Raw genomic sequence first — 23,047 nt, forward strand, 5'->3', positions numbered from 1 at the left:
TCCATTGACCTTGCTAGCCAGATGCCCTGGAAGATTTTGATTATGGATCCAGTCTCTTGTTGTTGGCCTATTTGGATCTTACATTTCTTGTTGATTCAGTTTTGGTAGTTTATGTCTTTCTAGGTATTTGTCCATTTCAGCTAGGTTATTTGGTTTGCTGTAATGTAGTTTGTATATAACTGTTCACAGCATTCCCTTACAGTCCTTTAGGTTTCTCTAACTTCAGTCCCTTCTTTCATTCCTCATTTTGGTCATTTGTGTGTTCTTTTTTTTTTTTCTTGGTCAGTCTAGCTAAAGGTTTCTTAGTTTTGTTGATCTTATCACAGAATCACTTTTGGTTTTGTTGGTTTTCTCTATCTTTTATTTTTCTAAACTCTTTTTCACTTATTTCTGCTCTGATCCTTATTATTTCCTTCCCTATGCTTACTTTGAGTTTAGTTTATTTTTCTGTTTCTGGTTTTTTAAAGTGAAAGGTTAAGTTATTGATTTGAGATCCTTTAAAATATATGACTATAAAGCTATTTTATACTATACAACTATTTAACTATTACACAACTATTTTTTTTAAATAGGCTTCGTGCCCAACATGGGCCTTAATCATGACCTCAAGATCAGGAGTCACGTGCTCTACTGACAGAGCCAGCCTGGCACCCCTATGATACAACTAGAAATAACTATAGTTATAACCATACAACTATTTAGAAATATAAATTTCCCTCAAACACCACTTGAGCTACATCTCATAAATTTTGGTGTGTTGTGTTTTCATTTCAAGGTCTCTTTCCAAATTCCCTTTTTTTTTCTTTGACTCAGCAGTTCCTTAGGAGTGTGTTGTTTAATTTCCACATATTTGTGAATTTCCTAAATTTCCTTCTCTTATTGATTTTAGATTTTATTCCATTGTGATCTAAGACTGTGCTTCCTATGGTCTCAGTCCTTTTAAGTTTCCTGAGGCTCTTTTCATTGCCTGGCATATGGTCTATTCTGGAGAATGTTCCATGTACCCTTGAGAACACATGTTCTGCTATTAATGGGTAGAGTGTCTCATGGATGCCTTTTAGGTATAGTTGGTTTATAGTGTTGTTTATGTCTTCTATATCCTTGTTTAGCTTTTGTGTAATTTAGTCTATCCATTAAGAAAGTTGAGTTTTGGGGCATCTGGGTGGCTTAGCATCAGCTGGCTGAAACATCTGCCTTTGGGTCAGGTCATGATCTCAGGGTCCTGTGATCTCAGGACACTGGGATCAAGCCCCACATTGGGCTCCCAGCTCAGCAAGGAGTCTGCATCTCCCTCTCCCTTTGTCCCTCTGCCCCTCCCCCAGCTTGTGCGTGCTCTCTCTTTCTCTTTCTCAAATAAATAAATAAAAATCTTTTTAAAAAGTGGAGTATTAGAGTATCTAGCTATTATTGCTAAATTATCTATTTTTCTCTCATTCTACCAATTTTTCTCTAAGTATTTTGAGTCTATTGTTAGGGTGCATATATATTTATACTTGTTATTTATTTTTGATGGATTGATGCTTTTATCACTATAAAAGATCCTTTATTGCTCTTGTAACAATTTTTGTCTTAAAATCTATTTTGTCTGATGTTAGTATAGATAGCCACTCCAGTTCTTTTTTAGTTGCTGTTGGCATGGTATATATTTTCCATACTTTTACTTTCAAATTATTTGTGTTTTTGTCTGAAGTGAATTTCTTATAGAAATCATATAAGTAGATCATGTTTTTAAAAAAAAAATTCCATTTGCTAATTTCTGACTTTTAATTGGAAAGTTTAATCCATTTACATTTAATGTTATTATTTTACATTTACCATTTACTGTTTCTTACAATATAACTCTTACGTATTTTTTGTTTCTCAATTCCTACACTATTATTGCCTTCTTTTGTGTTATTTCATTATGCTGTTGTTTTAAAATCAGACGGGAAAAATAGGTTGATAAACAAAAGTACATTTATATATTGTCTTCTATTTTATATATAGTTACCTTTACTATGTTAAGGTTAAATATACTTTGCTGCCTTTTATTTCTTCGTGTAGATTAAAATTATTGCCTAATGTCCTTTAATTTCATCCTGAAGGACTCTTTTTAGTATTTATTTCAACTGCAGAATTTCTATTTGGTCTCATTTAATAATTTCTGTCTCTTTATCAATATTCTCCACTTGGAGAGATATCATTCTCATACTTTCCTTTATTTTTTTAAGACATGGTTTCCTTTAGTTTTTGAACATATTTAAAGTCTGTCTAGTAAATCTAATATTTGGGCTTCCTCAGGGACAGTTTCTGTTGATTGCTCTTTTTTTTCTGTGGAAGGGTCATACTTTTTGATTTCTTTGTGTGTCTCATAATTTTTTGCTGAGAATTGGACATTTCAAATAAAATGTGGCAATTCTGAGATCAGATTCTCCCTCACTCTTCAGAGTTCATTGTTGCTACTTGTTTGTTTAGTGACTTTTCTTTTTTTTTTTTTACTTAAAAACTTCTTAATTTCTATTTTTTAAAAAAATATTTTATTTATTTGAGAGAGTGAATAGGAGAGAGCACAGAGGGAGAGGGAGAAGTAGACTTGCTGCTGAGCAAGAGCCTGATGTGGGGCTTGATCCCAGGACCCTGAGATCATCACCTGAGCCAAAGGAGATGCTTACCTGACTGAGCCACCCAGGTGCCCCTTTAGTGACTTTTCTGATCTAATTCTCTAAAGTCTGTATCTCTCTCCTTTGTGACCACTGAAGTCTCTGCTTGGTTGCTTTAGTGGCCAGCTAATGACTGGATAAGGTTTTCCCTCAATGCCTGAAACCAGTAAGTCTTTCAGTCTTTGCTGAGAGCACATAAGCCTATGTTGGGTCCCACCTTCAGCATTCAACTGGGCAGTTTACAACTCTGCCTTAGCCTTCATTCCTGCCTTACACAAGCCTGAAGGTCAGTCAGAAGTGAGAGCTTCGGACCTTAGTTCTTCCCTGAGCATACAAGCAGTCCTGGGCTTTTGCGTGAACTTCTAGAATCCCAGGAATATGTTGGTCCTTTTTGAATCCCCTGAGGACATCCCATTCCTCAGTTTTTCCTTTTAAGCTTTTTGATTAGTTTATTGACGCCCCTACAGTTATCCATTGCCTATGGCAATGACACCTATGCTACCAGAGGCAGTTAAAATAGTAGTACATTTGATAAATACCCCCCAAGAGAGGCTTTTAGCATTGGGTATGTGTGAGTGAGGTCACATAAAGACAAGCCATTCACATGGAGTCTTCCAGGAAATGAAGGTTTAAAGGAGTTCCAGTCCTGTCTGCTTCTTAATAATTGGAAATGTGGGATGTTATTTTTCAAGGCAGCCATGGAATTAGGGTATAGGGGTCATGGGCTAGGATAAGTTGAAACACCACAAAGCTCACTGTTCTTACCAAAATTCTTGACCAAATGCCCCTGGGTTACTGCAAAACTGTGGTTAATTTACAGAGTTCTGAAAAAGTAGATTCTGACATTTTTTGCTAGTTTTTTCATTGTTTTTATGGAGGGACAAAATTTCAAAGGTTCTTACTCTGCCATTTATTCTTACTATGTTTTTGCAACTTTGTCCTCTAGGGCCACAGTGCTGGCTGGGGACACCCGCAATGCTGTGACACACTTTTCTGCCAGACAGGTTGCAGAATTGGAGGGCTGGGGCACAAGGCTGTGCAGAGATTTGGAATTTGGGCTTAATCAGACTCTAATTTCTGTTCTCAATTTCTAGCCCCTGGTGCTTCCTTTTACAGCAAATATTTGTTGAATTGATTAGTGCTTGGTAACCTTGCACTTGAACTTCATTTACAAATTATGAGGCACAAAACACTTGTGGTTATGTCCTCCCTCTCTGGTCTATCTGTAATTGCAGAAACCCTAAATAAATGTTCCCTCCTTAAATGAAACAAACTGTGGCTCCGGGTGAGTTCTGGTTTCCAGAGCTCAGAATTTCCCCATGGGAAGGGCTTATTGGGGCTGGTAGGAGGGACCCAGGCCCCAGGGCATGGACTTCAAGGCACTATAACAGAACTTTCTAATAAGCTTTCTTAAGCTTTCAGCTATCCACATCAGAGAGGGGGAGGTCATCTTTGTACTCATTGGCTCTTACAACCTCAGTCTTTCTATGCTCTTTTGCCTGTACAGCCACCTTTAAAAAAATATTTGTTGAATTGATTAGTGCTTGGTACTTTTGGCATCAAATGGCATTTACAAGTTATATTGCACCCAGTGCTTGTGATCATCTGCCTGTGTTTTGGAGCTGACCCCCAGGGTGGTTAATGAGTTGAGATTTGCTGGATGAGGTATGCTTCTTGGTATGTGGGCCTGGCATCTGAGTGCCAATAGATCCTCTCCAAAGTTTCCCTCCACCCTAGTGTAGGAGGACCAGCACCCCACTGTTCAGGAGAGCTACTGTTTTTTTCTTTTGAAAGGCAGAGGCAGATACTGCTCGTGCTTTCGAACTTTACTAGAAAGGTTCTTCAAGGAAATGGAATCAGTGTTAAAGATCTCCACGAGTGCTCTGGATCCTTATTTTATTGCTGACCATAGTGCTTGCTTAGCCAGCAGTGGCCACTATTCAGAAGCTGACCGTGGGTGTTTGCACTTGGATCACAATAACCCTGCTGGTGTTATGGAAATGGTGCCTTCCTGGAGGTCTTCTCTCAGACTCTGCTCCTTCTGCTTTTCCTGACATGTTGAGGGATAACCTGTTCTCTGAGCTTTGACAGCATGGACTTCTTTTGGGTGCTTGGTCAATTTGTTGGTCGGATCCAAGGGACCAAGGCTGCCCTGGTCTGGGTCTCCAGGTGGCATTTGCAGCGCAGGCTCTCAGGGAAGGGAACAAGGCAGAAGGTGGGCATGTGTGGGACTTCCTCACTAGCTTCTTAACTGTTTTTTAGGATTCCTAAATTAGGTCAGTACCATAGTGCCCTCCCCAGCCAAGAGTCTATCATCAGCATGTCAGGTGGCTTAGGGTTCTCTGTTAGACTCCTCTCAGCCTGGGACCCCCAGGCATCCTGTCCTGACACTATGGACCTTACCTCAGTGCTGTTTGGGACCTTCCCAGCGAGTCCTTCCCCCAGCCTGGACCCAGCCCCACCAGCCTCTGCTTTCACTGTGCTGCCCCCGCCAAGTGAACAATATCCTTTCTATTTGGAGTTGACTCTGCTGCCCTTTGGAGATCGCAGTGTGTAACGTGAGCTCCTGTGCAGAGGGGGTGGGGGGAGAGGCGCCCCCTGCAGGCTGGTCTGTCCCGTCGCCGCCGTCGCGGCGCTTGTCCGGAGGTGGCTGCCGGCGGCCCTGCGGCTCTCGCCACCTCCTCTGACCCCCGAGGCCGGGGTTGTCGCGGTACGTCAGAGCAGGGCCGCCCCGCCACGCCAGGAGGAGGCCCGCACCATGGCAGCCCGGCTGGGCGCGCTCGCCGCGTCGGGGCTCTACCGGAGGCGCCAGCACCGGCAGAGCCCCCCGCCCGCCGCGCTGGGGTAGGTGGCCAGGGCTGGGAGGGGTCCGCAGGGACAATGGCCGGAAAGCCGTGGCTGCCGGCCTTTCCTCGGACACCCGGCTTGGCCCTTCCGATGGCAGGAGCCTGTCCGCCCAGGGCGTGGGGATAGCGCCTGGGCTGGCGGTGTGGTTGGGGGGAGGGCGGGATTCATGTAGTGGGTTTGATGTCATCCTGGATCAACGTTCTTGGGCGGTCCGCTGAGAATGGGGTGTTGGAGTTAGGTTGTCCCACGGAACTCCCAATACTGCTTTCAGACTGGGATCACTGTGTTGCCACTTTGAGATGAACAAATAGTGGTGGAGGAACCTGCTGGACATCACCCATCCAAAAATGACTAGGCTGTGATCTGAAGCCAGTTTGGACAGACCCTAAAATCTGAACTGCTTTATCCCATGGAGAATTGCCAGTGTAGACAACGGATGAAAGCCTCTTCTGGGACAGGAAGGGGAGCCTGTGGGGCTCAGGATGCAGCTCAGTGCATGGGAGGAGATGAGTTAACTGGGGGTGAGGCGATCCGAGGGGAGGGTCTGAAGGGGCATGGAGATGGTGGTACAGCCACTGGTGTGGGTCTCAGGGGCTGGGGGCTGGGCCTCAGGGGCCATCAGGGTGGAAACTTGTAGCAGAAAGTTGGGGAGAGATTGATGAGGGCTGTGAATGTGGAGTTATTAGCATGACAGTGCCAGGTACAGCCCCCAGAGGAGAAGGTGAGTGAGGAACAGTGGCAGAGGCCACTGAGGTTGGGAGGAAGGACTGGGGAGTCAGGGAGGAGACAGGGAGTCACAGAGACAGAGGTGAGGGGGATCTGGAGGACCCAGGGATTAAAGGAAGTTGGGGGAGGTGCTAATGCTATGCTGGGAAAATCCAGCCTGCTCTGAGCTCACTGTGTCTCTATGATCAGAACAGCCTTCCGGAGAGGTAATGAGGACTGAGCTACCAGAGACATCTGGGGTAAATGACAGAGCAAGGAGCAGAGCATTGGGTGGGGGTGGTGGTGGTGGTGCAATACAAGTTGTAGAGCTGCCCCTGTTGCACACCTGGGATGGCAGTCTCCTTGCGCACCAGGACGGGGACTGGACAAGCCCATTGCTCAGGTGGGGAACGTGAAGCCAGGATGCCACGAAACTCACCTGAGTGTGACAGTGCTAGAAGGGGAACCCTTACCGGTAGGCCTCTGGATGTCCTCAGACATGCATGGAGTGAGGTGTGGTGCAGGGAGTGGCTCCCAGGGTATTGAGAGGCCAGAGACCATGCTGGAGAGAGATTTCACGGTATAGACAAGGCCAAGATGCAAGGAGGGCACATGGGCGTGGTCATAAAAATCAGGCCTCAGGAAAGTCCTCTGCATGCAGGCACATACATTTATATGTACTTGTCTTTATTTTTCCGTGAGTTTCTGCCTCGTGCCCTCCCTCAGCCTTCTGTTATCAGTGGGACGGTTTTAAAGTGCACCTGCTTCCGAGTCAGAGAAGGCGCTGGAGTGAAGAGGTATGGCTAGGGCTGCAGGAAAAGCCATGTAATCTCCCACAGGCTCCAACCAGCCTGGGAAAATGTTCCTGGTGGGGTCAGTGTATCGTTTGGAGCAGCCCAAGGCGGCATTTCATTTTCCAGCATTCCCCAGGCTAAGGCTGGGACTGGCTTGGTGGAAATTCTTGCAGCCAGGTACCCTCATGAGGGAGGAGGCCTGGGCGGTGCCTGGGGCAGCTTCCACTCGAGCTTCAGAGGTCATGCTGCCGTGAGATCCCCCTTTGCTCCCTGTGCCAGGAACAGTGCCTGAGCACAGAGGAGGTGCTCAGTAAAGAGGTGTCACATGAAGGAGGGAAGGAATGGGACTGGCTGCTCTGATAGAGCCATTCTGGGCTGTGCTTGCAGGTGTCACCTCACTGAATCCTCCCAGCTACCTGTGAAGGTAGCTGTGGCTTCCTAGATGAGGAGGCCCTGGCTCAGGGCTTACTTTGAGCAGACAGCACAGCCAGGGAACACCTGAGCCACCTGGGCAGCCTAGTTTGCCTGGCCGTACAGCACATGCCTTGGATTCGTTGCCCTCAGTAATACTGACTCATTCTCAAGTGTGAACGGACCCCTGTGGCCAGCCTCTGCTTATTCCCAGCCCTCATCTTATCTTTCTAGGCTCAGATGGGTGGGAGGCTCGTGTGGGGCGGGGTCTAGGGTGGTTATTCTTTTCTTTCTATTTTTTTTAAAGGTCTTATTTTTTCACTTGAGAGAGAGTGAGAGAGCGCACACAAGCAGGGGGAAGGACAGGGAGAGGGAGAAGGAGGCTCCTTGCTGCGCGGGAGCCTGGCACAGGACTTTATCCCAGGATCCCAGGATCATAACCTGAGCCGAAGGCAGATGGCTTAACCCACTGAGCCACCCAGGTGCCCCAGGGTCTAGGGTTGTTATAAAACACAATAAAACAAAACATAAAGCAGAGTCTTGAATGGCTGTGCCTGTATAATGCTACCAGGAGCTAAGGGGACAGGAGTGAACATGGTCCAGTCCTGTGAGACCCTTAGCAAGTTACTGACCCTCTCTGTACTTCAGTTTCCTTATCTGGAACCAGCAACCTCTCCTCACAAGAAGTGGGCACAGAGAGGGCTCCCCCCACCCCAGCCATTATAATGTTCAGTGCCATCTCATCACCCAGTGACATCTTTCACAAGCTTACAAACTGGCTTGTGTCGGGTTCAGGATTGAGAGTGTTTTGGGGTGTTGGGAAGGGTTGGCAAAGAGCCACAGATGGTATGCTCTTGTACATTCTCTGGGCACCAGCTCTGCCTTTGGCAGCATTGAGTGTCGTCCAACGGGGGCAGGATGGTGATGTCTCCTTGGGGGACACACTAGGCTGACTTGGTGCTCCCCGTTCTTGGTTGGAATGTGTGAGGGAGGACGTGGAATGTCCATGTCTCCCACCCTTTGCTCTCTGGCAGGGAGTGCAGGCAGGCTGCAGGCCTTCTCCAGCACTGGGCTGGGGAGGAGGTGCTCTGAAGGCTCCCAGAGTTGCAGGGAAACAACAGCTCTCTTCACACAGTGCTTAGCATGCCTGGCCCTGGGCTTAATGCGCTGTATGCTGTGAGCTCTTCATCTTGGCTCTGTGAGGAGGTAATTGCTACTCTGGCACAGCTCTTTGCAGGTGAGGTGCAGAGAAGCTGGTATCCTTTTCCAGGTCCCTCAGCTGATGGTGGGGGCTATTAGGATTCAAACATGGAAGAGTGAGCCCGGAACACCCTCTTGTGTCATTGCCTCCTGCAGGAGATGGCTGGCCTTTCTCTCATGGTGACATGGTTTATTTGCTAGGCTCCTTTGCCTCTCTGTCCATCCCTCTGTCTTAGGCCAGTGGGTTGGAGTGTTGTCTGTGGTCATGAACAGGATGGCATGGGGGTGCGGGCCCAGGAGTCCCTTTGGGGTGCTGCTGCCCCCCAGGACTTGGGCTGGAGCAGCCAGTGGGTGTGAAAGATAGGTGGTCCCCTCCACACCCCACCTTCCACTGCCAGGGCTTGTGCAAGGCATGCAGGAGACAGACAGCAAAATCTTCAACCCGAGGCACCCGGGGACCCAGCCAGGGAACTAGACTCAGACCAGTTAAAGAACAGCTGCTCTGGCTAGGGGACCAGGTGAAGATGAACAGGAAGGTAAAGTGTGGCCAGCTTCTGTGGGGGTGCTATCTGTTAGGGTCCTGGCCAGGAACACAGTCACCATGAGATGGAATCACAGAGGAGAGTTTAACAGAGGGTCTACTTAACAAGGGTGGAATGTTGAAGTTTGGTCAAGTGCCTGGGCTAGGAGCAAGCAAGTGACAGTGGCTGCCGGGTGGGCCACCTCTAAGGTGTGGCTTTGGCTGAGGAGGCAGTGGCTGGAAGTGGGAGTTGGGTCTGCCCCACTGGAGGCTAGAGGGCAAGGGGCCTTGGGAGGCACTGGGGCTTTAAGCTGCAATCCAAAAGCCTGGGAGCTGGACTTGAATCCTTGTTTTGGCTTCATTTTCTGGGTCCTTTGGGGAATTCCAGATCCAAGGTCACAGGATTTCCTGTTGATTTCTCACTTCTCCAAGACCAGTAAGGTCTTGTGCACAGCCGGGAGTTGGAACTTCCTCCCACCACCGTGGGTGTGTGCTGTAGGAGGGCAAGGCTGCGAGGCTCCCAGTGTTCCCCAGTGGGAAACCATGCCTGTGGTGATGAGTCCAGCCCAGCCCTCCATTGCGGCTTAGGTTGTCACTCCTCTGCGTGTCTGGCCCACCTTGTGGAGACCTGCAGGGGGTGCGGGTGTGTATTGGGTTGGGGGCTGGTTGCCACACGCAGACGGTGCCTTGCATCTTGGGCTCTGCCTGACCCTGCCACCATCCTGTGTCCTTGCACCGGTGACCAGTATGAGGACAAAGAAAGTGTCTTTGGTCCCCAAAACACAGCTGAGGGCAGGTTGAGACATCTAGAAGTGCCTGGCAAGACTTCTGAAGAGCCCCTTTCTGCCACATGGTTTCTAGGCTGAACAGAGAGGGAGTCCTGCCTGGGGCCCCCAGTCTAGCTTCAGCCTGTCTAGGTGCCAGCGGCTCCCCGTTAGTCCCACTGCCCCTAACCCACCCCCAGACCCCTGACCAGCAGAGCCCTCTCCCACCTCCTGCACTCATCCTGTTTAGGTAACCTTCCCTGTGATGGACACTTGAACACCCCAGCCAGAGCTTCACTCACTCAAGAATTCTTCTCATAATGTTGCAGCAGCAAGGCAGGAATGGGATTCACACTCTAGAAGGCAGAACAGGCTGGGAAGATTCTCGGGAGCAGGCAGCTTGTGTCTAGTCACTCTGTATGTCTACCTGACCTTGCCGGCTTGTTGAATGTCTCCTTGCTGAACATGACTGTCCTGCTTTGCCCAGATATCCAGGCACCACCCCAGCCCCCTGCCCCACCCATCTGTCAGAGCTGACAATTGAGACAAAACCTATTTGCTGTCCTTATTGCAGAAGGCCTGGACGTCAGTATTTTGGAAGGTCATAGAGGCTGTCAGTCTGAGACAGCTCTTCCAGGCCACATCTCAGGGCCTTTCAGCATGGGCTTGGCTCAATGTGGGCATTTCCCCCTTGTTTGGACTTTACTCCTCCCAGAAGGAAGTCTACCACTTACCCCAGGGGTGGTGTTGCCCACCCTGGATGAGGACATTTGCTCCCAGCCTGCTCCTATCCCAAAGATTCCCACTCTCACCTTCTCCATGGTAAGGTGGTTACATGTTTTTTGAGGCAGGTGGTTTGCAACTAGCTCCTGGTGCAGAGGAAAGAGCCACTGAAGTCTGAGCAATCTGGATTCAAATCTGGACTCTGTCATCTGCTGTGTGAGCTTGGGCAAGTTACTTAACCTCTCTGAGCCTTAGGTCTCTCATCTGGAGGGCAGGGTTGCCTCAGGGATTAAATGAGTGGATTACAGAGCTACCGATTTATGCCTGGGTAAAGCTCTATATCTGGGAGACTCTGGTTCCCTGAGAAGATGCAATAGTAGGCATAAGAAGGAGCTGAGGTGACCACAGATACCCCAACACATGGGCCAGCATGATGAAGACCGAGCCTAGGAACCAAGCACAGATGTTGGCAACTACTGCACTGTCCTTGTGGGGGCTTACTGTGGGCCAGACATGCTGCTGAGTGCTGGCACATGGCCCTCATCTAACTGGCCTATAACCCATCCTCTGGTCTTTCCATGGCTGGGAGTCTAGACCCAGAGAGTGAGGTCAGCCCAGGCCACCGTGAGGGTGCTGGTCTTGAGCCCTCGCTGCTCTGATCGGTGTGTGCCTGGCTATGTCCTGGCCATGTCTGATGCTCCATAGATGTGCATGGGGACTCTAGGGCATCCAGAAAGATGGGGGCTTTAGAGTCTGGAGGGGTGCCGGTTTCTAATCCAGGCTTTGCCTCCAACCACTGTGGCCCTCAGGAAGAACACTAACTCTCTGCAGACCTCGGCTGGTTCATGTATAAAATGGGGATGCTGCATTGGCCTGGTAGGGTTGTGGTCTGGGAATACATACTATAGACTGGTGTGTGCTGGCACTTAGGATGCCCACAGAACACAGAAGCTTCGATGCAAGCATAGGCGAAGCCACTGCCAGGCAGCTCAGCCCTGACTGCATGTTGCCGAGTCCCCACAGTGCCAAGACTGTCATCAGGGTGAGGACAGCGAGTTCCCTTACTCTGGAGAGCATTTTAACTTTTTTTTTTTGGTAAGATTTTATTTATTTATTTGATAGACCCAGATCACAAGTAGGCAGAGAGGCAGGCAGAGAGGGGGAAGCAGGCTCCCTGCTGAGCAGAGAGCCTGATGCGGGGCTCAATCCCAGGACCCTGGGATCATGACCTGAGCCGAAGGCAGAGGCTTTAATCCACTGAGTCACCCAGGTGCCCAAGCATTTTAACTTTTTAAGGAGGGAGGTGTGCCCCTTGAGTGCAGCTCCCCAGGCTTGCTTGTCTTTGCCCCTCCCCAGGCCTGACCTGTCCACCCCTTTCCCCCCAGCAACATGTCCAACGCCTTGGCCAATGCAGTGTGCCAGCGCTGCCAGGCACGCTTCGCCCCTGCTGAGCGGATCGTCAACAGCAACGGAGAGCTGTACCACGAGCACTGCTTCGTGTGTGCCCAGTGCTTCCGGCCATTCCCTGAGGGGCTCTTCTACGAGGTGAGCACCTGGCCGGGACCCTCGGCCGGACTACCGTATTGGAGCCTGAGCCCCCACCAGCTCAGAGCCTGCTTCCTAGGAGCTAACAGGCTGTGCCAGCCATGGTCCCAACCAGTGACTGATGAACAGTCAGGCCAGGTCTGCCCTTTGCGGGCGTGTCTTCACTTGTGAAGCTGTGAAGGAGAGTCACTATTCATCCAGCCTCCTCTGGGTAGACTCTGGGAGCCCATGGGACGCAAACACCCAGCTCTGGCAGTTCATACCCTCCTTTGAGAGCAGACGGTGAACACAATAAATATATGGTATATCAGATGGTGCTCAGTGCTCTGGGTACAGGGAATTGGGGTGCGGACAGAGGGTGGTCAGGGAAGATGATGTTTGAGCAGACCTGAAGGAGGTGAGGGAGCCAGCCTACATCTGCAAGAAGAGCATGCATCAGAGAGCACAGTCAGGTGCAAAGGCCCTGAGGTCAGTGCATGTAGGGTATTTGAGGGTTGCCAGAGGCAGTCTGTCTGACAGCTTGAAAAGGACCACTCTCCTTGCTGTGCTGGGGAGATACAAATATGGGCAGGCACAGAAGCTGGGACCAGAAGCTGGATTACCAAAAAAACCCTGGTCAAGTGAACTGGATCACACTGGCTCATAAGAGCAGATTATTTAAATTTTCAATAATCTTGCCAACTAGTGGTTAAACATAACTCTTATTAAAAATTAAGTTATCTAAATGTACAGTGAGATAAAATTTTATTGGAAACAAGGGTAACACATACTCAAAACTCACCACTTCCTAATTATTTTATTACATTTTCCTATCATCTGTGCCTTCGAAGTTATTTGTCTCTTGTACCTGGGTGGTGGAAATGTACCCTGATGGCTGCCACACATATCTTAACTCCATGCTGATGTTGTGTTGGGAGCCTGACATTGTCCGTGGCAGGAATTATCACACCATAGAAACTGGTAAATGCTACAGAGCAGACCCCGTCTTCCAAAGGGCCGGTTGGTCATCATTTACCAGTATGCCACTGGTGGTTGCAGTGGAGGTGGTGACCAGGTCTCAGAGACCAGAGAGGCTTCGAAGGTACAGCTGACAGGATGGGCAGATGGACGGCCATGCAGTGTGTGAGCTCCTATTGACAGCATTGGAGACTTCCATCCTCTTGGGAAATGCTGGCCTACTGTAGAGGCAGGGGGAAGGGAGGGGGAAGGGAGGCTGAGCTCTGTTTGTGGTGGCCATGTGCCTAGAACAAAGCCTGGCATACAGTAGGTGCAGAATGAAGTTCATGCCCTGCTTCCTCTATGGGCTACTGTGTAGGGCCATATTCAGTTGCAGACTAATAAGATGCTCATTTCAGAGAAGAGGACAAACCAAACTTTTTTAAAAAGAAAATTGTCAAGGGAGAAGAAATCTGGGGCAGGGCTTGGCCACACTTGGGACCATGGCAAGGCCATCATTGTCCAGGCAGATGGGGACAGTGGCTGGTGCCTGGAGTGGCTCCTGCTAGCTGCAGGACTTGGGGTTCTCCCTCAGGCCCCCATGTTTTTCCTGTGTCCCTCTTTCCGTCTCCCTCTCTGGGTATCTTGTGGCCTCTGAGGGAAATGGACTTCTCACACAGAGAAAATACACAGGAAATAGGGCCAAGCGACATTTATAAATCAGACTTGGTCCCAGCCCTCAGCTCGCTCCCAGGACCAGCAGGGCCAAGGTCTTGTGCAAACAGCAGTGGCTTTTGAGGGCTGGCCTTGCCCAGTTCCCAGCTTCTTGGAGACCCCTTACTTTGCACGCCCGCCCTGTGGTAAAGGCCCATTCCTGCGGATTCCCTCCCATCTCCAGGCCTTGGCCCTGCTGCTCTGGGTTGCCCTCCTCTCAGCACTCCAACCCCCTGCGGTCTTCCAGCTCCTTACCACCTCCTCTAGGAAGTCTTCTCCGCAGGGAGGGTTGGGTGCCGCACCCGGTTTCCTGTCACGGTAGCAATTGCACAAATTGGGGTGCCTTTCTAGCTTTCCTGAGGGTGGGTCCTGATCCAACAAAGACCGGCCAGCTGGAGGGGAATGATGGAGGTTTGCTTGAACATTCTCTGCTGGTCCATTTGCAGTTTGAAGGCCGGAAGTACTGCGAACATGACTTCCAAATGCTGTTTGCTCCATGCTGTGGATCCTGCGGTAAGGGCTGGATGTAGCACACTCCTCTGCATGCCTAGGGGGTTGGGCAGGTAGGCGGGAGCACAGGTGCTCTTCCTTGATCCCCTCTCTGAGCACCAGCTCTCTGGAGGCATCACCTCCCCAAGCTCTGGGAGGGGATCCCTGGGATCAGGCTGAGCTCAGGCAAGTGCCAGTGTGGGCAGGGCTTTGGAGGGGCCTGGGAGGGGGGCACGTGCCTGCCTCAGTGAGCTGGGACCCATGTCTTCCAGGTGAGTTCATCATTGGCCGTGTCATCAAGGCCATGAATAACAACTGGCACCCGGGGTGCTTCCGCTGTGAGCTATGTGACGTGGAGCTGGCTGACCTGGGCTTCGTGAAGAACGCAGGCAGGTGAGGTGGGCCGGATCCTGTCTAGGAGGTGGACCCTCACCAAATGCACTGTTTAGTGCCTCCCTGCAAGGCCTGGGCCCATCTGCAAGGCAGCTGAGAGACCCCTGGTTTATAGGTGAGGGCTGGGCCAGAGAGAGTACGGGGTGACTGCCTCAGGCCTGGGCGTGCTCCCAGAAGCAGGCTGACAGCAGGCAGTGAGGAGGTAGCTGGCCGGAGCAGGGGCCATCAGAGGCAGTAGATGGATAAAGAGCTTTGGGTCATCACTGTTGTCTGGCCAGCCCTTGCTGCTGAGCGGAGCTGCCTGCCTCCTTCCCTGTGCCCCTGGCTAAATGCTCCTGGAAAGAAATCACTCAGCCAGGGGGCCCGAACTGACTCTGGCACTCTGTGCTAAGTTTCCTTTGTAGACTGAGTTCCCTTCTTCCTGGAGGACTGGCTCTTTTCTCCCTGCACTGTCTCTTTCCCCTCCACCCTCCTAGAGTGAGGACCTCCCCACCACTTTCCCGAGGGGAAGGCTCTCCTGCTCCCTGCCCTGGTGCTGCCCAGGCCTCAGTCACAGTGCCCCATGGAGGCCCTGTCCCTGCTCCTCCTTCTCCAGTGGAGCTCTCCGCTGCAGTCTGCGCTGCTTCTCCCAGAGCTGTCCTCCCATTGTGGCCATCTGCGGCATGTTCCAGTGCCCTTGCTGGCTCCTCTCATGTGCCCCCCACTGCCAGTCAGGTCCATCCCCATGACCTCCCTCCTCATTGCCAGACCCACGGGTCACCACGGTCCTCTCTTGACCTCTCAGCAGGCTTCACGGCGGCTTTTTCTTCTTGTTGAAATGCCTCCTCTCCAGGCACCCAGGATCCTGTGTTCTCATAGTTTCCTCCTGCTTTGTGGCTGTGCTGGGTCCTCTCCTCTTCTGACCTCCCTCCACCTGTCTCTCCATGTTTGCTTGCTGGCGGCTCAGCACCTGGGCCTCGTCTCTGTCCAAAGTCCCAGAACCCCGACTGGCATGCATGCGCTGGATGACTCAGATGTCCACCTCCACTCCAGACCTTTCCCTCGGGTTCTCAACCACTTGGTGCCCACTGGGCATCCCAAAGTCAACAGGCCCCAACCAAACCCTGGTCTCTCCTCTGCTGACCAGCAGGTCTTCTCACGCAGTGAAGGTGGTCGCCCACCCTAGCTGAGAGTCCCCCTCCCTCTCCTCCCTTGTTGCCTCTCTGTTCTCTGCCACTGCACCAACTATCTGCTCTGGGTGCAGCCTGCAGTGATCTCTCCCATTCTCCTGCTGCGTGTTGCCTGGTGTCGGTCTTGGTGTCTGTGGGCCACCGGGCATGGTCCCCTGTCGTTGTCTACAGGAGGGGCTGTGGAGGGCAGGTGGTGTCCTGGCGATCCTGTGCCGATCAGGGGTTGCCCGCCAGGTGTGGGCCCGAGCGAGTCCTCTCTCCTGAGCTCCAGCTCACATGGAGCTGCCTGTGGCAGGAGAGGCTGGGAAAACCCGGGAGAGGCTGGAGGCGCTCTGAAGTAAGGTGCTGCTATGAAGAAAGTGTGGCCACCCCGCAGAGACCCTCCTTGCCCGGGGCCGCCCTCTGAGGCCTGTGGTGCAGAGTGTGAGTGTGCACGTGGGGCAGGCTGCGGGGGCTGTCTGATCCAGAGGCAAAAGCACGTGCTGCCTGGCCTCTCCAGTCTTCACCTCGGCTTTGCCACTCTTGGGTGGGAGGGAGAAGTTCTGGGAAGGGAGTTATGTCAACTGAACACAATAACCTTCAGAATCTAAAAGTACAGTTATGTTTACAATCAGTGTGATCAGGTACAAAAGGAGACCTGGGACCCACCGTGGCAGGGAGAGCCTCTCAGGAGGCAAAGCACATCGCTGCTGGTCTTGGTTAGTGGGACACAGGGTCCCATGCCAGGCGTGGGCTCCCTGCTGGAGGTGTCCTGAGACGAGGACAAAGCCCGGCTCCCCAGTCTGTCCACCCCTGCCGGCTGCTCGGCTGACTCAGGAGGGATCAGGCTACCGAGAAGCTGTGGGGATTGTCAGGCCTTGCGCAGTGAGCAAGGACCCAGCGCTGAGATGAGGAGCCCAAAGGCCGTGCTTGTTGGATGTCATTTGCTGGCCAACCTGAAATGTACGTACAACACTCAGTTACAAGTTACCGTCCATGTCCCCTGAACTCAGGGGTCATCTGGCAAAGGTGCCACCTGGGAAACCCATACTCCCTTCCCTCCATCAGGATTCCCACATTCCCCTTCTCTCCAGTCATTTGCAGCTGCCGTCTGGGGTTCTTTCTGCAGAGCTCTGCTGCTGTGTGTTTTTCGTGGTGGGAAGGAGGTTGGGAGTCTAGCAAGCAGCCCTTGGGGAAGAAAGACACTCATTGTTTGGGAACTGTTCCTCTGGCCCCCTTGCCCCCCCTGCCATGGGGTGAAGTCACTGAGTATCCAGTAACTGTAAGTGAGCAGGGCCAGCACAGTCTCTGCAGGGGGTGGGTGGCTGATTGGTCCCATGGAGGGGTGTCCTCTTTTAGGGATTTGTACATGAGATAAGACAGAACCAGTTACTGGGTGCTGAGTTCCACCCTTGGAGAGACTGGGCTTCTCCTTCATGAGTCTGGTGGTGTGCATCCTGGGGTGGAGTGGGGAGGTCCTTCTGAGGACAGTCTGTGGCACTGGGGGCCAGGGCTGGCGTCCAAGGGCTCACAGCTCTGACCTGGCACTCAGTGAGCTCTCATTGGTTTTCCCTTCAAAGCTGGGGGGCGGGCCGGAGAGCCTTTTGCCACAGACCAGGTTGCACAGGGCATCGCGGAACTTCTCAGCCACAAAGAAGTACATGACTGGGTCCAGCGCCCCATTGAGGCTGGTGAGGCAGGAGGTGACGCGGTTTCCCAGGGCCAGGACGCGCTGGGTGGCACATGAGGTCCCGCCCCCGTGGTAGCGCAGCACGTAGACGGAGCGGTGCACGTGGTAGGGCACAAAGCAGACCAGGAATATGGCGAGCACCACGGCGATCATGCGGACCGCCTTGTTCTTGAGGCGCTTCTCCACACGAGGGCCCTGCCGCAGGCTGCGGATGATCAGCAGGTAGCAGGTGACCGTGGTGACAAACGGGAAGGTGAAGGCCACGGCCAGGGACACAAGGGCGTGCTGGGAGGCCTTCTCCCGGTACAGCTGCAGGCAGATGACTGTGTGGTTGGTCTGCACGGTCTGCGGGCTCACCAGCAGCGGGGCCATGGCTACGGCCACCACTACCCAGAGGAAGGCGCAGGCCAGGTGTGCGTACAGGGGCCTGCGGAGCTTGAGGGACTTGACGGGGTGTACGATGGCCAGGAAGCGGTCAGCACTGATGCAAGTGAGGAAGTAGATGCTGGCGTACATGTTGAGGTAGAAGAGGAAGCCGGTGAGTCGGCATGGGATTTCCCCAAACGGCCAGTGGTTCCCAGAGAAGTGGTAGACGAGGCGGGTGGGCAGGACCAGCACACAGGACAAGTCGGCCACAGCCAGATGCATCAAGAATACGTTGGCGGGGGTGCCTGACTTGTGGTCCCTGACGAAAAGCCACAGGGCCAGGGCATTGCCAACAAAAGCCAGGATGAAATCCAGGAGGTAGAAGGAGGCGAAGAGGACGTTCTCCAGTGGCGTCTCCTGGCCACATTGTTCTGAGATGACCAGGGAGGAGTTGGTGGTCAGACCTGGGGAAGCCACCTCCAGGCCATTCATGCTTCAGCCAGAAGCAGAGCCAGGGGACAAGCCTGGAGGGAACAAGCAGACAGGTTGCAGAGCCTGTGACCTGTGAAGCGTCTTAGTTTGTCATCGCCTTGGGGACTACTGACAGCAGTCCCTGTGTTCATCTGGGGTGGGTAAGTATCAGAGGCTTTCTGAAGCTCAGCAAAAAGCAAAAACAAAGTCAGGGCCTAGAGCTTGCTAGCCTGCTGCTGGGGCCGCCTTCCCACTGGCCACTGCATCCCTGCCAGATGCACAGGAGCCTGGGTCCCCCTGGGTGTTGTCCCATAAGTCCACTCTCTCAGACCATGGGGACAGTGGGGAGTGAATCCCATCTGTCTGGGCTCTGAGGTGGAGGGAAGGCCCCACATTTTCTGCCATGCTCCCCAGGTATGCCTTCTTTGAATGCTAGGGGGTGGTGCAAGGGGCCTTTGAGCTCCAGTCCCGATGGGCATGGGTAGATCGCCCCTTCCATCCCTCCCTCCCTTACTTCCTTCCAGATTGATTTACTATTTGAGAGAGGAGAGAGAGCCCAAGTGGGGGGAGGGGCAGAGGAAGAAAGCCCTCAAGCACCCACACTGCTGAGCTCGGAGCCCAATGCAGGACTTGATCCCGGGACCCTGAGATCATGACTTGCCTGGGCAGTGTCTGCAGGGGGGGTGGATGCCTGGCAGACCCTCTCTTGCAGGGCAGATTCTGGGGCTCCCCTGAAAGGCCTACCTGTGTGACTGCCATGCAGAGGGTCAGGAGAGGGGCTTGTGGGAGGGAAGCTGCAACCCAGCTGCTGGAGGAGGAGCACTGGCTGTGGCCATGGCATGGTCAGGGCTGTTGTCCTGGCTGAGCCTGGCTCTGTACTGAGCGCTCGGGGAGCCAGAGCAAGTTCTCTGCAAGCGTCCCCTGGCTTTTCTTCCCTCAGGAGGTCTGGTGGCAGCTCTGTCAGCACAGCAGCCCCTCGAGGAGGAGGAGGCTGGGCATGGCTGAAGAGCAGACACGTGTGGGGGGGGCCCGGCACACCCGCCTTTAGTGGACAGAGCAGGGCAGGTGGTTGAGACTGTGGGTGTGCTGGGCTGTCAGGCTGGGCAGCGGCTTGACCCTCCCCATCAGGCTTCATCAACCACCACTTAGGTCCTGCAGGGACCCCGCCACCCCCGACAGCATATACATGGAAGGGTTGGTTGCCTGAGCAGGAGAGAGCCAGGGACAATGTGGGGGAGTGGCAGAGAGCCTCTGGCCTATAACCATCCTCAAGTAAAGGGGGTTACTTCCCTAGTATTGAAGGGACCCAGGAACTTCCCAAATGATCTCCTCTGCTCCAGAGTGGGTCAGGATGCCCGAGATCCAATACAGAGAAATTATTTTCCTGCTGTTTCCAAGTGCATGTGATCTGAGGGGTTGTTGCCAGGGAAGCCCTGGCTGCTGGGAGAGGGGATGGGTCCAAGCAAGGGAAGGGTGGTATGGAACCCGGGGCTGGGTTTGCTCTGCTCTGGGCTGCCCCTCACACCTGGACTCTGCCCCTCAGGGCAGTTGTCACCCAGCCCCTCCCTGAGGGCTGCTCATGGGTACTGGCTATCCACTCCACCACTCCTAGGAGGCAGGCATTGGTAGTCTCCTTTTATAGATTAGGGATTAAGAAGTCAAGGCTTAAAGTCGGCTGACTTGACCCAGGTCATTTGGCCAGAGACAGTGGCCCTTGATTTGGAAGTAAGCTCAGGGACACCTAGCAGGGACACCCAGCACCTCCCAGAACACTGCCTTGCCTCTGTGGGTGGCTGGGTACCGGGTGCCAGAGCTGGGACTGTGGCTCGGCCTCAGGGCTCGTGCTGGAATTGTCCCCGAGGCTCAGGGGCACCTCCTTGGAGTCTGGCCCCAGGACTGGTAATGTAATTTTTGGCACCCAGTGCAAAATGAAAACGTAGGGCCCCTTGTTTAAAAAGTAGGAGTTTCAAGATGGAGATAGCAGAGCCTTACATCAATTGTGGGGCCTGCCTGGCTGCACTGGTGGTGGCCGTGTCAGCCCCTGGCTGTTGGCCTCCTGCCCTCTGCCCTCAGCTTCCCACTAGCGCCGAACGCCACATGCATGGTGCTCTATCTGGGATTTAGACTCAATTTTAGAATGCTTTTAGGCTTGTTTCTGGTTTGTTGAGGTTTCTGTAGCTCTCCCATTTTGGGATTCTTGATACTGATTTTTGCAGCGTGGTCTGAAATGGGCCCCTCTCTGCATACCCCAGACCTGCAAGCTTCTGCCTGCCGCCGCTGGCTCCCCCTGTGGTGCTGCTCAAAACAGGGTGGTGTGGGCACGTGGAGCGTGCCTGGGCCTGGACATCGGGGGCTCTGGGGCTCTGGGACTATGGGAAAGCCAAACTTCAGGGGAAAGGTCTTGGGCCTCTATGAAGGGGAGGAGTGGGCAGACGTGGCCTTAGGAAGGGGCCCAAGGTGGCTGTGGTAGGTGGGCATGGCTGTTTCCTCGCATGGCCTGAGACCTCTTCTTCCCTACTTCTCCTTCCGGCTGCTCCCTGTGCTACGGTAGGCTAGTGGAGGAGAGCATGGGTGCTGATTCCAGCTGACTGTCATCGCAGTTGCAATGCTGTGCACAAAGCACTTGCCCTCTCTGTGTACCTGACAGTGCAATGGGAGTACCACCTAGACGGACCACTGTGATTCAGACCAGGGCAGCCTTTGATAAATAGGTCATGCTATTATCCCAGAGAGTGTCTCAGGGACAGAGATACTGCCCATCCCTGCCCGAGCTCTGAGTTTGCCACTGCTTGGCTCCCGAACCCCCTGCCTGCCCGTACCGGACTCTGGTCCTTACCTCTCACAGCTGGGTCCAGGTGCAAAGGCAGGAGGGCTACGGGGTGGCAGGTGGGCTTCGGCCAGTGGCTGGGGGGTGCTGGCAGTGGGCTCCGTGCCGCTGTGGTGGAAGGCTGGCTATTTAAGGAGAGGAGGGGAGACTGCAGCCCCTCTTGGCCCTGAAAGGCCGCTTCATTCCGAGGGGTTCCTTGTGTGGTGGGCCACTCCTACGGCTATCTCTGCTGCCACTGGGTCGTGAATATTCCAGTGTGTCCCAGCCTGTAGTCACCCCGCCCCCCTCCGCTGACCAGCTTGGCCACTAAGCATCACAGAGGCTGAGTGTGTGACTATGTTCGAAGCTGTGGAGTGGGCGCGGGCTGGGCGGGGTGGGGGGGGGACTGGCTGGGACGGACAGAGACAAGAGGACGTTTCAGCACAGGATAATTTCCTACCAGTGGGGGCCAGGGAGGGGCTGGCCGCCATGGCAACGGGCCTGGGCTCCCAAGCCTGCTGGGGGACAGTAGAAGGGGTCTTGTGAATGGGGAGGGTGGGAGGCTGAGGGGATTCTTTCAGGACACTTGCTGTAGGGTCCTTGTGTCTTGCCCCGTATAATTAGGCTCCGTTCGAACGTGGGGAATAAATCATGGCCTTTATCTTGAGCAGGGCACAGCTGCAATTCGCCTCATAATGGGGCGCTGTCTGTGCCCGTGGGACGCGGCTCAGCCTGCGAGGCCTGGCCCTTACCTGTGCGGGCTCCTCCTCTGGTCAGGAGGCCTGTGAGGAGGGCCACAGTGGTCCACTGCCTAGGAATCCCCAGGTCTCTTCCTGATCCCTGAGGCTGGGGTGGGGGGGTCAGGGTGTGGGCAGTGGCTGCTCCTGACACCGAACAAGTAAAGCTCGTTTGTCTCCGTCTTCCCCCAAATGATGTATCCGGTAACATGGGGAACCAAATCAGCATGCCTAACTTCAAAAGACATGTACCTTTTTTTTTTTTTTAAAGATTTATTTATTTATGTATTTATTTATTTGACAGAGAGAGAGAGAGATCACAAGTAGGCAGAGAGGCAGGCAGAGAGAGAGGGAAGCGGGCTCCCTGCTGAGCAGAGAGCCCCATGTGGGACTCAATCCCAGGACCCTGAGATCATGACCTGAGCCCGACCTGTACATTTTTAACCAAAAAATTTTTTAACCAAAAAATGTACTTAGCTATCATTGGGGAGTAACTACCATGTGTACTATCTTAAATTGGTTTTTCACACAGTCCCATGCAGTCGGGATTGCTGCCCATTTTACAGATGGGAAAACGGGCTCAGAGAGGTGAAGTCACTTGCCAGGAAGTAGCAGAGCCGGGATTTGAACCAAGTACATGCCACTCCAAAACTTACGATTTGTGCGGGTTAATGTTTTGGTTCATTCTGGTTTTTCTTTTGCACCTTGATGCTTGAATTCTTAGGTTCCATCTTCATTCTACCTAGAAAAATATTCTGCAGATTGTCCTTAGATCTGGTACGGGGATCTAGTCTGTTGGAAAGATGTTTCCCTGTGTGCCTGGGTGGCTCAGTCAGTTAAGCGTCTGGCTTTGGCTCAGGTCATGATCTCAAGGTCCTGGGATTGAGCCCCGCATTAGGCTCCCTGCTTAGTGGGAAACCTACTTCTCCCTCTCCTTCTCCCTCTCTCAAATAAATAAATAAAATCTTAAAAAAAAAAAAAAAGATGTTTCCCAGCCAGGGTTCCTTGTGGGGCCTTGGGCTCCTCAGTTTGGTCTCGGATGGGAGTCAATGACCAGGGCCTGGCCCCTCCCCTGCACTGCCTCACGTGGAGGTCCGGAAGTACTAGCTCACATCCATTTGACGCGAGTGTCTGGCTTCTTCTGTTGTT

At 52.7% G+C, this 23,047-nt stretch overlaps 2 protein-coding genes across 8 annotated transcripts in view; one reads left to right on the forward strand and one right to left on the reverse strand.

Moving 5' to 3' along the window:
* The window catches only part of LIMS2 (LIM zinc finger domain containing 2), a 38,096-nt gene that overhangs the window by 8,717 nt on the left and 6,332 nt on the right, over positions 1-23,047 (forward strand). For 4 of the 7 annotated variants that reach the window (XM_004779687.3, XM_004779690.3, XM_013049536.2 and 1 more), the window contains 3 exons: positions 11,989-12,148; positions 14,245-14,311; positions 14,560-14,680. In XM_004779687.3, the coding sequence (XP_004779744.1) occupies positions 11,989-12,148; positions 14,245-14,311; positions 14,560-14,680 (348 nt within the window). Of the gene's footprint in view, positions 1-5,260; positions 5,484-10,731; positions 10,830-11,988; positions 12,149-14,244; positions 14,312-14,559; positions 14,681-23,047 lie in introns of those variants that run through there. The other 3 variants (XM_004779691.3, XM_004779692.3, XM_004779685.3) reach the window with 3 other exon arrangements.
* GPR17 (G protein-coupled receptor 17) lies at positions 14,680-21,467 on the reverse strand. Its single transcript, XM_004779684.3, has 2 exons — positions 21,192-21,467; positions 14,680-18,408 (listed from the first exon to the last, which is right to left on the reverse strand). Exon 2 carries the CDS (start codon positions 18,374-18,376, stop codon positions 17,357-17,359), a length of 1,020 nt encoding a protein of 339 aa, XP_004779741.1. The 5' UTR covers positions 18,377-18,408; positions 21,192-21,467; the 3' UTR covers positions 14,680-17,356.

Source organism: Mustela putorius, unplaced genomic scaffold (genome assembly GCF_011764305.1).
Source record: "Mustela putorius furo isolate JIRA1106 unplaced genomic scaffold, ASM1176430v1.1 tig00537338_pilon_pilon_pilon, whole genome shotgun sequence".
Taxonomy (NCBI): Eukaryota; Metazoa; Chordata; class Mammalia; order Carnivora; family Mustelidae; genus Mustela; species Mustela putorius.

What these genes read in the sequence shown, in the direction of transcription:
- GPR17 (XM_004779684.3), bottom strand. Translation starts at nt 18,376, where the DNA reads ATGAATGGCCTGGAGGTGGCTTCCCCAGGTCTGACCACCAACTCCTCC.